General features: G+C 34.8%; 2 protein-coding genes across 13 annotated transcripts in view; one reads left to right on the top strand and one right to left on the bottom strand.

The window, feature by feature from the left end:
* Positions 1-13,483, bottom strand: part of MRP (Multidrug-Resistance like Protein 1) — a 197,852-nt gene that overhangs the window by 122,791 nt on the left and 61,578 nt on the right. For 8 of the 12 annotated variants that reach the window (XM_072545236.1, XM_072545239.1, XM_072545240.1 and 5 more), the window contains exon 8: positions 11,719-11,868. In XM_072545236.1, coding sequence (XP_072401337.1) covers positions 11,719-11,868 — 150 coding nt within the window. Of the gene's footprint in view, positions 1-6,147; positions 6,295-11,718; positions 11,869-13,483 lie in introns of all 12 variants that reach the window. The other 4 variants (XM_072545235.1, XM_072545245.1, XM_072545244.1 and 1 more) reach the window with 1 other exon arrangement.
* On the top strand, positions 7,808-8,828 carry LOC140451438 (uncharacterized). Its single transcript, XM_072545248.1, has 2 exons — positions 7,808-7,919; positions 8,108-8,828. Exons 1-2 carry the CDS (start codon positions 7,877-7,879, stop codon positions 8,410-8,412), a joined length of 348 nt encoding a protein of 115 aa, XP_072401349.1. The 5' UTR covers positions 7,808-7,876; the 3' UTR covers positions 8,413-8,828.

Raw genomic sequence — 13,483 nt, 5'->3', positions numbered from 1 at the left:
CAAATTAAGAATTCAGCCGGAAATTCATTCTGCGAAGCTCTTAGAACAGCTGAAGATAGAGACCAATAGAGAAAAATTGTTAGGAATATTGGAAGAAATCACGATCCTCAGTAATGGGGAAAAACAAGAGAGAGACGGTAATACAGAAGTTATGAAAGTTTTGAACAACGTTCCAGTAAAAATAACACCTACAGTTTCTGCCAATTGCTCAAATTATACAAAACATGTAATTGACCGAGTCTGGAAAACGAAACTGTGAAAATAAAATGATCAGCATTATCTGCGAGCCTATTTATTTCGAATGTTGTGATAATTTTCACCTCTAGAATGCAGAAATAGCTTATACATATATTGGAAAATGATCCTACTTGTTACAGGTTCTTTATTTTCTATTTGTTGCAATTAAAACGCAAACATCTTGATAAAAATTATAGGTAATTGTTTAATAATAATAACTTCAAACTGATAGATGGTCTTTATCGAAAATTAATGATAGTTACTAATGGATAGATAATACTGGTATTTACGAATCATGCTCATTACTGTAGATCGATGTAAAAGTAACCTTCAAGTGCCGGGAAATTGTTTATTATACTTATTAAAGTTGAAATATTGAAAACAGGACTAATTGCTATAAAGCGTATTAATTTATGTTCCGCATTCTGTTAAATTTACGATTATTAAACTATAAAATAAACACAAAAAAGAAAAATATAAATTTTTTGTACGCACAATTAAATTAGCGATGATAAGAGGTATCAAAAATTATTTTACCGCAACAATGTATATTTTTCTGGTACATAAAGAAAAGAAAAAGGTGAAGCACCAATAAGAAACAGAATTTCGATTCAAACGAGGAAGGTTTGACTAATTTCTGCTTTAACGCCATATATTTAGCTTTTTAATGCACGGACTTACATTACACATGGAATAACCACATAAGCAAAATGGGGAGACCCGTTTGGCCAAAATGCTTCTTCTTCTTAGAGTGCCGTCTCCCTACGGAGGTTGGCAATCATAATGGCTATTTTTATTTTTGAACTTGCTGCTCTAAACAAATCAATTGATCTGCATTGATACCAATCACGTAGATTCTTGAACCATGAGTTCTGCCTTCGGCCAACAGATCTTCTTCCTTGAATCTTTCCCTGTATTATGAGTCTCAAAATTTCATATTTTGGTCCCCTCATCACGTGGCCTAGGTATTCCAGTTTTCTGGTTTGTATAGTGGTGATTATTTGTAATTCTACCAATCCATGATATTTTTAATACTCTGCGGTATAACCAGAGTTCGATAGCTTCGATTTTTTTTAAATTGCATTTTTTAATGTCCAAGTCAGCTCCATATAATAATATTGAAACTATATAACAGCGAATAGTACGTAGTCTGATCTTCAAATTTAGATTTTTGCACGTTAGGAGTGGCTTCATTCGTATAAATGGTAATCTGGCAATCTCTATTCGCCTGTTTATTTCTGCAGTATGATCATTGGTTTCATAATCAAAGTTCCCAAGTACTGATATTTTTCTACTTGTTCTATCACGTTACCATTGATTGTCAATAGGTGATGTATATTTTGTGGTCTTTTTGTAATTAGCATATACTTCGTTTCTTTAGCGTTTATAGTAATTCCCATCTCAGCACTATTTATACTTAAGCTTTCGATAAGATGTTGTAGATCTTCTATACTCGTTGCTATGATCACAGTGTCGTCTGCATATCATAAGTTGTTAATTAATTTTCCGTTAACGGTAACTCCCGCTTTGATATTATTGAGCGTGTTTTGGAAAATTTCTTCAGAATATAAGTTAAACAAAAGTTGCGATAAACCACATCCCTGTCTAACTCCTCTACAGATCTTCATTTCTTTTGAGTGTTGCCCATCAATTTGAACTATGGCACTTTGGTTCCAATATAATGTTTGCACTATATTTATGATTTTACTGTCAATGCGCTTGTCCATAAGTATTGATATTAGTTTTTCATGTCTTACTTTATCGAAAGCTTTTTCGTACTCAACAAAGCACAAGTGTAGATCAACGTTTACATCCCGACATCGCTGAATCAATATGTTGATGACAAATAGTCCTTCTCGAGTACCCATTCCATTTCGGAACCCGAACTGCGATTCGCTAATATCCTCCTCTAGCCTTTCGTATATTCTCTTATGTATTACTTTCAGCAGTACTTTTAAAGTATGACTTATGAGGCTCAGTGTTCGATAATCAGAGCACTCTTTTGCTGCTTGTTTTTTAGGGATGGTTATAAATGCTGACTTCAGCCACTCTTGTGGTATTATTCCCGTATCGTACACCGTGTTGAATAAATCTGCCAATACTTCCGTTATCCTCTTCCACTAATTTTAACAGTTCTACTGGTATTTCATCTAATCCAGCTGCCTTATTGTCTTTATAGTTTTTGATAGCATATTTGATTTCATCTATCGTGATATTCTCTCAAAGGATTTAATCCTTGTATTTTCTGCATTTCACCTCTTTTATCTTGGAAAAGTTCTCTAACCTACTCCTCCCATCGTCTTAATTTCTCTGGTAAATCTATTAGTAGTACCCCTTTTTTGTCTTTTATGTGCCTTTGTTGTCTATTTCGATCCATTCCAGTCACTTCTCTTATTTTTTTGTGCATATTTCTTATATCATATTTTGTTTCTAGTTCTTCTATCTCTTTATATTGTTTCATCAAATAGATTTCCTTAGCTTTTTTGATTTTTTCCTTAATTATTCGTTGTATTTCTTTATACTTGTGTAGATCTTTTCCTTTATATTTCCTTCTTTTTCCATCTGTAATAGTATTTCTAGGGCCTGCGTAGCGCAAGCGGTAGGATGCTTGCCTCGCATGCCGGTGGTCCGGAGTTCGAATCCTACCGCCGGCAAGAATAACTAGACATTTTTAAAAATGTCTATAGGCCCCAGGTCGACTCAGCCTGAATAAAATGAGTACCTTGGGTAAAACCAGGGGTAATAACAAGCGGTTGAAGCGTAGCACTGGTCATGTTACCTTCCTTGTATACCGTAGGCCCTAGATATAGCAGACTACCCTGCTATACTCCCAAAGCCGCGAAGCGGTATAAAACGGGAGACTATTATTATTAATAGTATTTCTTCTGTCATCCACTGTTTTTTAGCCTCTGACCTATGTTGTATCAAACTTTCTTGAGCTGGTTTCAGTAATGTGTTTTTTTTATATTATACCACTTTTTACTTACATCCATAATTTGTTTGTTGTCAGTTAGTGTTTTTTCGCATATTAACATTCACATTATTTTTTAATTCGTTTTTTATTTCTTCGTTTTTTAGCATTCTTACATTAATTTTTGGTTGTTGTTTTCTGAGTTCAATTCTTTTTAATTTTATTTTCACGTCAGCAACTAACGGATTGTGGTCTGTAATGTAAGATTGTGTAAGTTTTAACTGAGGCTATAGAGTTTTTATATCTGCTATTTACGAGTATAAAGTCTATCTGGTTTCTGACAATGTGGTTTTCTGTATGCGTAGGAGACGTCCATGTATAGTCTTCTATTAGGAAGCTGAAACCAAGTATTGGTAATTACCATATTCTTTTCTTGGCAGAATTCTATGAGCCTTTCTCCTCTCTCGTTTCTAGTTCCTAATCCGAACTGTCCAACTATATTTTCAACTGTACCTACTCCAATTTTTACATTAACGTCTCCTAAAATGTAAGTAATATCTCTAGATTTTGTTAACTTGATTGTATTGTGCAATGGCCAAAATAGCAAGAGATAAATCACCAATCGGCAGAAGTATTGATATAGACATATGACATAGATATATTAATCCGCCAATAAACACGTAGAATTGCTTATAAAGAGGAAGAAGAAGACATTACACATTGACGTCACTTTCATCATACTTAAAATTTTGTCTTAAAAGAAGATCTGGTTGATCATGGATCTATTACACTTAAAATCTGATTGATCGTCTCAGCAAGATATCTTCAGCAATTCCATTTTTTTGGTAACTTCTTCGTTACTACTAATATCCGTGCTTTCCATAATTAAACTGGGATTTCGTCTTTTGACCATTTGTGGTTTTTTAAATATTTTTTTTGTTGATGGTAATCTTTATATCCCAAAGAACCCCGTTCATTTGTTTAATACCTGTTTTTCTCTACGTCCACATGTTGATTACTTCCTCCGCGGTTGTTCCATTATTTAAAAGCTTGAATCATAGATCCTCAAATTTTCTAGTGTTTTTTTCCTTATGGTAATGGTTACAGTAGATGGCATGGCGTATTTGTGAGCCTTTCAGACACTTATATCTCCTAAGACGAATATATTATATCATCTCTATCATACGGACTAGGCCGTATTATCAGCAGGGGCTCCAAATCTGAGGTCTTCCCGCCGTTCCGAGCGTCTAATCCTTTAGTAACCTTGTCGTCTCACAGAAAGCCACAAGTCTCTTTAAGGGTAACTCCTTCATTTGGTTCGGTCGCATAAATGTCGAACCCAGGATCTGCCACCTATGATAGGTCACTGCCGAGCACTTCCAGGGGACATGTGAGGAGGTTTCTTCCTCCTTACTACACAGACGGTACCGTGTGCCATCCGCAAATCCATGCTGATGAAGGTGCCGCCTGAGTCTACAGTGGCCGGTGAGCATACTGACCATCAGAGAGCATATTCTACAGTCCAGAAGAAGAAATTTTGCTGTAAGGCTTTTGGATAGCCTCACTGTGTGGACTCTCATACCTCCACAGCTAGCCCAGGAGTCCTGGAAGCCCTGCAGAAGAAGCTATTTGAGACTACCCCGACCAGTACTGAAGGGCACTCCAATCATAGGTTCGGGTCTCATAGGCAGAGTGGATGAGCCCTGTCTTACCAGGGCGTCAGCCCTTCCACGCCTGTGTGTCCCGGTACCCATACTAAGTTAATCCTATTGGTCAGAGCAACATCAGAAAGTGCTCTCTTGCACTCAAGAACCAGCTTAAAGCTGCCTTTGGGCGCTTTCAAAGCCCTTAGCGTTGCTTGACTGTCAGAGCAGATAGAGATGGTCCTGCCTGAGCAAGCCCCATATATTATCTCCTGCGCATATACCACGATCGCAAAGATCTAGGCCTGAAAGACTGCATGGGAGCCGAGAGCCTGCTCAAATTCAAATCCGATTCCGCTACCACATATTTTGGACCCATCTGTGACCCAGGTGAGCGTCCTTCGATGGATCAGTGTCTTTATTTTCTCCCCTTTTAATTGCACATTTGGTAGTTTGACCGTTCTCTATTTAATCAGCTCATTTACTATTCATTCTGGTGAGGCTGTGTTATTGTTTCCCTAACTTTCTATACTCTATGTTTTGTGCTATGTATTGTATGTGTATATTTCGTTTGATATTATTTCACAAGGACTTCAACATTTTCCACGATTCCGATTTTCTTATTCCCCTATTCGATGTGTGGACAGATGCTTATGCAATGTACGCCATAAATACAACAATAGATAAACAAGTAGAAATATAACCCATCCCTGAACTCAAAACTGTCATTAATAAATCATTGTCTATAAAGTCCCAATTCACAACTCCAGCAGTAAATGAAACATTGCAAAATGCCCCACCTGCAAAAATTAACAAAGATAATTTTTTCATCACTGACAGCAGTCCAAAAATCATTGAACCAGTTCATCGTGGAACTAAAACACAAATGCCTGCATCCTCCGAAATTATTGTAAATATTCTGCCATCTGTTTGACTAGAAAAAAGTTAAAATTTAAGATGATAAAATGAGAAAATTACAACAGACACAAAACGAAATTACTACTGCAGCATCTGCTCAAACAAGGACACTGAGCATGAACGGAGCTCCCATATTAGCAATTAAAATGGCTAAGACTTTTATATTACAGTGAAAAAGTCCTTATATGAACTGCCCAAAAAGTTGATTTATCAGCGTCTCTGTAGACCGGGTTACAAACCTTGTTTATTTCTATTCCGACACCGTCTGAATCGAGGAATACTTTATTAATTTAAAAGTCTATCGAGTTATATAGTAAATTCTAAAATTGTCTTCAATTATCACTACATTCAATTCCATTCTGACTGTTTTTATAGTTCCCCACTAATAATAAAAGTTACTTTTACACCAGAAAAATATTAATGCGATTTTTTTCTTACTTGTACTAAATTTGATAACATCATTGGCAACATGCTGAGTGGAAATCGTATGATATTGAATAGAGAGATAGAAACATAGGCTTTATTTGCGTCTAATATATTTTTTTCATCCACCAAAACGTACGTAGCGAAAGTGACTAGAGAAACCTAAAGCAATCGACAAAAAATATGTTAATTAAGAATGAATTAAAAGTACAACCACCAAGTGACTTATTAAAAGGTAGAATCGGTTAATACATAATCATAATTAATAGTAAATTTAACAATTTGTTACATGTTTTTGCAATTTGTATTTCTATTCATAATAACTACACAAACATCTTGGCAGATGTGTAGTGGTTATTAATGTTGGGTTGCTGGGGTTGCTCATACTATATTCTCGGAGTTTGATTCGAGTAGTTTCTCTATTATTCCAGTTCATTTCATCGATCAACGTACTTACTATACTTCTTTTTCCCTCCGGTTTTCCATAGAAGTTGTCTTTATATTGTCAACGTAGATGATATGATCAAAAAGAAGAGGGCCAGATCCTACTACCATACATTAGGATTAGCTATATGAAGCATTTGTAGCACTTTAGGGCCCTGAGTCTGGCGTCGAAGAATGCAGTTATTAAATTTAGAAAACCATTTCTAGACAAAACTACTCGTATCTTCAAGCAGCTTCTTCAATTTCATCGAACATTAAATATAATTCTCTTTCATTATGGCTGTCATCGTCTAAAAACTTTTTGTGAGAAACATGGTATATAAAAACTGATCATGAGCTCCGAATATTTAAAAAAAATCTTAAATGTGTTAATTTTATCAAACAATTTATGTTTTTTTATTAGATAATTGAAGCATTATCCTCACGATAAGGACAAATCAACAATCCGATGAAAATTTAGCGTTAAGGTTATCAACAATTATGTTTACAATAATAAAGAGCACAAATTGTTAAATTTACTGCTTCACAGATAAATGAGTGTCATTTAGGAAATTAAAAATTCGATAAGCGGTAATAAAATATTGTTTAAAACTATGTGGGATACAATACAATCTGTTACCGTAAGTTAAGCGTGAACTACTTATACAAATATGTCAATTTGACAAAGATACAGCAAAATAATGTTTTTTTATTGCATTATTGCAGAAGGTGCATTATTGCATTATTACTGATCAGTTTCGCAAAGCTGTTGGAATCATTGTCGATTTAACGTTTTAAGAGTTATGTTTCTGACAGGATCGAGAAGAATCATCTGATATCCAGAAGTATAGGCGTAGATTATATACGAGCCCCTTCCCATATCAGTTGGCCCACCTATGGAATTTGCAGTTTAAGTCGATTACCATAAATAAATTACACTCTGCATGTTTTTATAAGTTCCCATATTAATTAATATAGCATTTTTATTAGTAATTATTAAAAACATTACCCTTATGGTTTTTTATTTATTTTCGACAATAAAAAATATTTCACTAAACCCTGACTATGCATTCACTTATGTCAACATACGTTGATTTTTTCATAATTACGTTAAGCTATGGAAAAATGACATCAAAACAATTAATCCCAGCGTCGTCTACAAGCGACATAAAACACACTTTGTTTAGGAATTTTTCCTGGGATGTCAGTTTAGGTTGGCTGCCGTGAAAGGTAGTTCACTTGAAAGCCAATAGGTAGCATTACCTGCTAGAGTGAGTTTTTAGTTCATTCATACGCATTTGACGACTGTGAAGAAGTAAAAATGGTGGACTGTCCCGACCGGCTGATTCCATGTTTAAGTTTCTGTAAGTATTTTTTCTGTTTTTTACTTAGAATATATTTTTTTACCGTTTGGATTTGATTATTAAAATATACAATTAGAATATTTTTCTTCAAATCTGTGACATCCTGGTAGCATTTTAAAGTGAATACTAATAAAAACTATCAGACCGATTAATTTTAATGATATAAATATTTTTATGGTTTGTTACAGATTCTAAGCGAAGTCAAGAATATGTCGACGACCGTTTTGATGGAGATAACAGTGAAGTGGACATCAGCGATGATGATGACTTGGATGCAGATCCAACATGGCTATCAGAGCAGGAGGCCACTAACATTGGGGTAATTGACGGAGAAGAGAAAGAAACGATATCGGATGGTACCTTAACTACTTCGGGTTCTAATAGCACTGCTGACGAAGACAACAGTCCAGTTACACAAGCCGTGAGTAGCAGTAAAAGATACTTCTGGAAAAAAACTCAGATTTTGAAAACCATGCTTTCCAGCAGCAGATAATACTCGTTCAGAAATAAATGCTGTAAATATTTCACCTCATGCTTATGTTAGCAAGTATATTCCTGAGAGTATTTTCAGAGTTAGTTTAGATCAGTCAAACAGAACGTATGTGAAAAAACTGGGAAAGTTCTTTTGGATGGTGTGGAAGATTTAAAAAAGTTTTTTTCAGCAAGTTTGATGGTGTCTATTACGGGATATCCGCGGATTAGGATGTATTGGGCCCGCAAAACCAAAGCAGAATGTGTAAGTCACCTCATACGAAAGGATAAATACTTTTGTATACAAAAGAATCTGAAGGCTGTGTATGATGGTGACGTAATGGATGAAGAAAAGAACACCAACAAGTTTTGGAAAGTAAAACCACTGATCAGGTCAGTTAAAACAGGTTGTTTGCTGAATCCAAAGCCTCAAGTAGAAGCTATAGACGAACAAATGATTTCTTTCTGGGGGCATTGTCCAGCCAGAAAAGTAATCAAAACAAAACCCAATCCATGTGGGTTGAAAAATTTTGGACTGCCACAACCTACAGAAAAGATATTATGGATCTCTTCAGTTTTAAAGAAGGGTATGCATATTTCCTGGCCCATGGCCATCAGGAGAGTTCGGAGGATAGTGATCCAGATTATGAGTGTTACTTTATCCCACCCTCGAGACTTGCTCCGTAAAAAGCACACTTTGCATTTACGAAAAATCTTAACCCGAGCCAAGAAGAATAGATGCCGAATGCCCGGATGTTCAGCCAACTCAGCCAGAATCAGGTGTTCTACATGCCAGGTATTCCTCTGCATCCAAGAAAACAAAAACTGTTTCAAGCTATACCATGAACTATGACCAGTGCGTCAACTCAGCCAAAATCTATGTTCTACATCTCAGGTGTTCCTCTGCCTCCAAGAAAACCTAAACAGCATCAAGGTTGTGAATGAACTGATACCAGTGCATTATCTACTAGTTATTTTTTATCATATTTTATTACTTAATAAATGATATAACTAATGTTGTGTGTTAATTTCCGATGTATTCATAAAAAATCATGGCTATGTTACTCATAAAACAGAAATTGCTTTTGAGAATTTTTGATTATCTTGAAACCCAATGTCGCCCACAGGAGACATTGGATTTTCAAGATGGCTGCCATAAAAAAAATTTTCTTATTTTTTTTTCTTATCTTGATGCCTAATTATCATAAAACACACCGAAATATAGATTTTAAAAAATTTGCTGGGACTGAGGAGGAGTGTCAGTTAATGTCAAATGTATTTTGTAATATTGTACAGCTTTTTGCCGTTTGTGGATTGTACAATGCGTCGAGGTAAAGTTATCGATGAGAAAATTTGTTTAATCATTATTAGATTTTTGAATTCTGGGAAATCCAATTCGGAAATCGCGAATATGTTACAATTGTTACGCTATACTGTAAGAAATATAGACACAAGATAAGAAAACTACAGGTTCGGTCGTCACAAAACCTAGAAATGTACGAAAAAGTAAAATAGCCGAAGCAGATCGAAGGGCATTAAGACGCATTATAGTGAAAAATCGACGAGCAAATTACATGGAGTTAAGTATTTTATGGAGTGACGTTATTGGAAGACACGTTTCTAGATCAACATATCACTGAGAGGCCAACAAATTAGGATTTGGTACTTACAAAGTAAGTTTTCTAGCTGGAAAAAATAATACTAATGGTTTTTAATAAATTTCATTTTATTTTAGGCTACGAAAAAGCCACTTTTAACATTACAACAAAAGAAAAATAGACTAAGTTAATCAAAAGAGCATAAAGATTGGACTCACTCGCAATGGGATTCAATACAATGGAGCGATGAGTCCAGATTTGAAGTGTGTGTTGGAGACAGTAGGAGTCGCGTCATTCGGAGGGAAAATGACAAACGGACTGCTCGTAAACACGGACAAATATTTGAATATTTTAGAAGAATCTCTTTTAGCGATTATGGAATAGCAGAAGATTTTGTCTTCCAACAGGACGGCGCAGGTGGGCATACCTCAAACAAGAGTTTAAAATGGATTGAAGACCATGGAATACCACTTCTGGAATGGGTTTCTAACAGTCCCGACTTGTCCGCGATAGAGACTGTGACGCGAAATGAAAAAAGCTTTGAGAAAACATCCTTCCAGGTCCGTCAACGAATTGAAAAAAAAATTGCAAGAAATATGGGATTCGTTTACATTAGAATTTTGTCAGAACTTGGTAAAAACTATGCCTCGAAGAATTGTGGATGTCATTAAAAATAAAAATGTTGATGGATTAAAACTTCTAAAATTTACGCTGCGCTTTTTTTTGTTCTCTAAAATTTAATTTTCTTATCAATCTAGTGTTGCGCCAACTGATATGGGAAGGGGCTCGTATTCCTTATGAATCTTTCAATATTGAAGAAATCTCGAACATTATTAAAGACCTTAACAGGAAATCTCCTGGACTACACGGAGTTCAAAACTTCTGGCTAAAGAAGTTTTGGAGTGTTCATGAGCTTTTAACAGTATTAATTGATCATATTATTTCTAATCCACAGGAAATATCATCATTTCTTACTCAGGGAACCACTTATTTATACCGAATGATCAAAATAACACCTAACATCCAGCCAAGTATATATATATATATATATATATATATATATATATATATATATATATATATATAATTTGTTTAAATAATTGAAAAAAAAAAACAATTGAAATCACCATCGTAAAAAAACATTTCTTTTCACCTAAACTTTGATGTGGAAAAGGTCCCAATTTGAAAGCTAATACAATAGTATTTTTTTTGTTTTGACCTTGCTAAACGCAAGTCAGCGTCCCACAAACAATCAATTTTTATATAAATAATATTCTATATAAATGAGATGAGGTGGCCCGGAAGTGGGGAATGTGTGGTATTAAATAACAATCCGAAAAATGATTAATTTATTCGATCAAGAAAACTTTGAACTTTACAAGAAATCTTAGTCAGGTTAATCAGCTACAGTTGTATCATCAAAATTGTGCTACTAATAATTTTTACACGAAGTATAAATGTTTAGAAGTTAAAAACACAGTAATTTTGCAAAAAAGTCTGCAATAAAAAATATGACTACTTCACTGCTATATGTAGTAGTAAAGACAAGTTTACCTTGAAAATTTGGAAACTTTGTGAAACTGAAAGTAAATCTTTTGAACATCATCTAAATTATTAAATTCACTGTATCACACCAATTGAACTTATTTGTATAATCAGAATCGTAAAAATATGACATTTTGTTAAAGAGACCAATAATCTTCGGATGCCCTTCTCTCAAATTTGTTTACCTCCACAATGTAAACCAACAGCATAGGTAGAAGAGCCAGAGGCATCCCGATAATGCTAAACAATGCCATGGCTTTGAAAATTTTTTCTGCTGACAAAACGTGGTTTACTGGGTCGCTGTAGATATAGGTTGCGAAAGTAACGAAAGTTACCTATAGTATAAAAATCTTCAATACGAGGACTACATAAGTAAAATAGTCCAGAAATACGTGCCAGATTTTGAGTTTTATAAAAAAAAAGTTTCTTGAAGTTAATTTTTTACCTTTCCTCATTGATATAAACTTTTATAAGTAAAGATAACAACAATACACAACAGTTTCATCACACACAATTCTTTATTCGCCATTCTGAATATCTATTCCTCAAAAAATTTCCCTACCGATATTTTCCAGGCTCAATCAAGCCGATTGTAAACTTACTTCGGACCACTTTCCTTGTACCGTTATGTAAATATACTCACAATACATACGTATTATCCAAATATATTTGATATAGACTTGACTTTGGTATAATTTATAATATATTCCTATAATCGGTTGTAAATTGAAGATTGGCCGTCCAAAACACAAAAAAAAACCAACTGTGACTAAGTTTTCTTTTCTTTTCGGTCCATAGAAAACTCAACAATAAAAAAAAATATATTCACACAATACTGCTGCAATGATAGGAACATGGTAAAAACAGTAAGATGTAGCAGCCATTGCTACTGCTATGTTGGAGAGTTTAGTAAGCAAATAAGGATTACAACAGCTATATTAGAAAAATTAAAGCAAAAAAGAGTATATGCGAAGAAAAATATAGAAGATCAACTAAAGATAAAGCTACTTCTAAAACTCTGCCTCATTATTTTAAGTCTCATGAAGACGATAATATGTCGTATATATCTCGTGCTACGATACTGTTACGCACTTTCCAGCTGCCGATTAACTGCCTTCATGCAGACCAAGACTACAAATCTAATGTCTGACGCAGCTAACACCTCAATCAAACTTACCCTCATACGATATTCACAAGAGCCCTATTCTGATGAACTTTTTTTAGTATTTTTCTCAATAAAGTACTGTAGATATACCCAATTCAGCGACCACTCTACCACCTCTGAAGGCTTTCAGCTAACTGATCTATTAGACCTTTCAATCCAAATGATTGCTCTATCGGCGGTTCAATATTAACACAATATTTGACACTCCTGTAAAATTGACTACCTCTTCCCATCAAACCAACAACCACTATCTACAGATGAGAATATAGTAAAGTTAATTGAAAGCATAAAACCTTTCCAAATTACAAAGGGATAATCCAAATAGAGTCTCCTCCCAGAGGCACTTTAATCTCATTCAAAACAGAATATAACCATCTACCTGCCAGGATGAGACTGCAGAAACACAGTTAATAAAAAACGGAATCAGTGGATTCGTGTTACCTCCTTTGTCGGCTACAGAGACAGCAATAAATTCTGGAACAAATTCAAAGTCTTAACCGACCAGAGAACAGCCCAAACTTTTGCCAACAATTTAAAAACACGTCCGAAATCTAAGTTCAATATATACTTAACAATCTCATTCTCAAAACCACATTCTCTGGCTCCAATAGCATCAACAAAAGACACTTTTACAAAGTATATTCTCACTAATCAAAGCCTTTTAGCCGGCATTAATCAGCTGTATTGATTTACGCCCAAAACCAAAACAACTTGACTGACAGACGGTGGCCAAATGTAGATTTTCACAACTATTTTTTATAGAGGCTACCGGAACCTAAAACAAG

Source organism: Diabrotica undecimpunctata, chromosome 9, assembly GCF_040954645.1.
Source record: "Diabrotica undecimpunctata isolate CICGRU chromosome 9, icDiaUnde3, whole genome shotgun sequence".
Lineage (NCBI taxonomy): Eukaryota > Metazoa > Arthropoda > Insecta > Coleoptera > Chrysomelidae > Diabrotica > Diabrotica undecimpunctata.
Note: the sequence above shows the minus strand (reverse complement) of the source record. Positions and strands in the feature narration are given on the sequence as shown.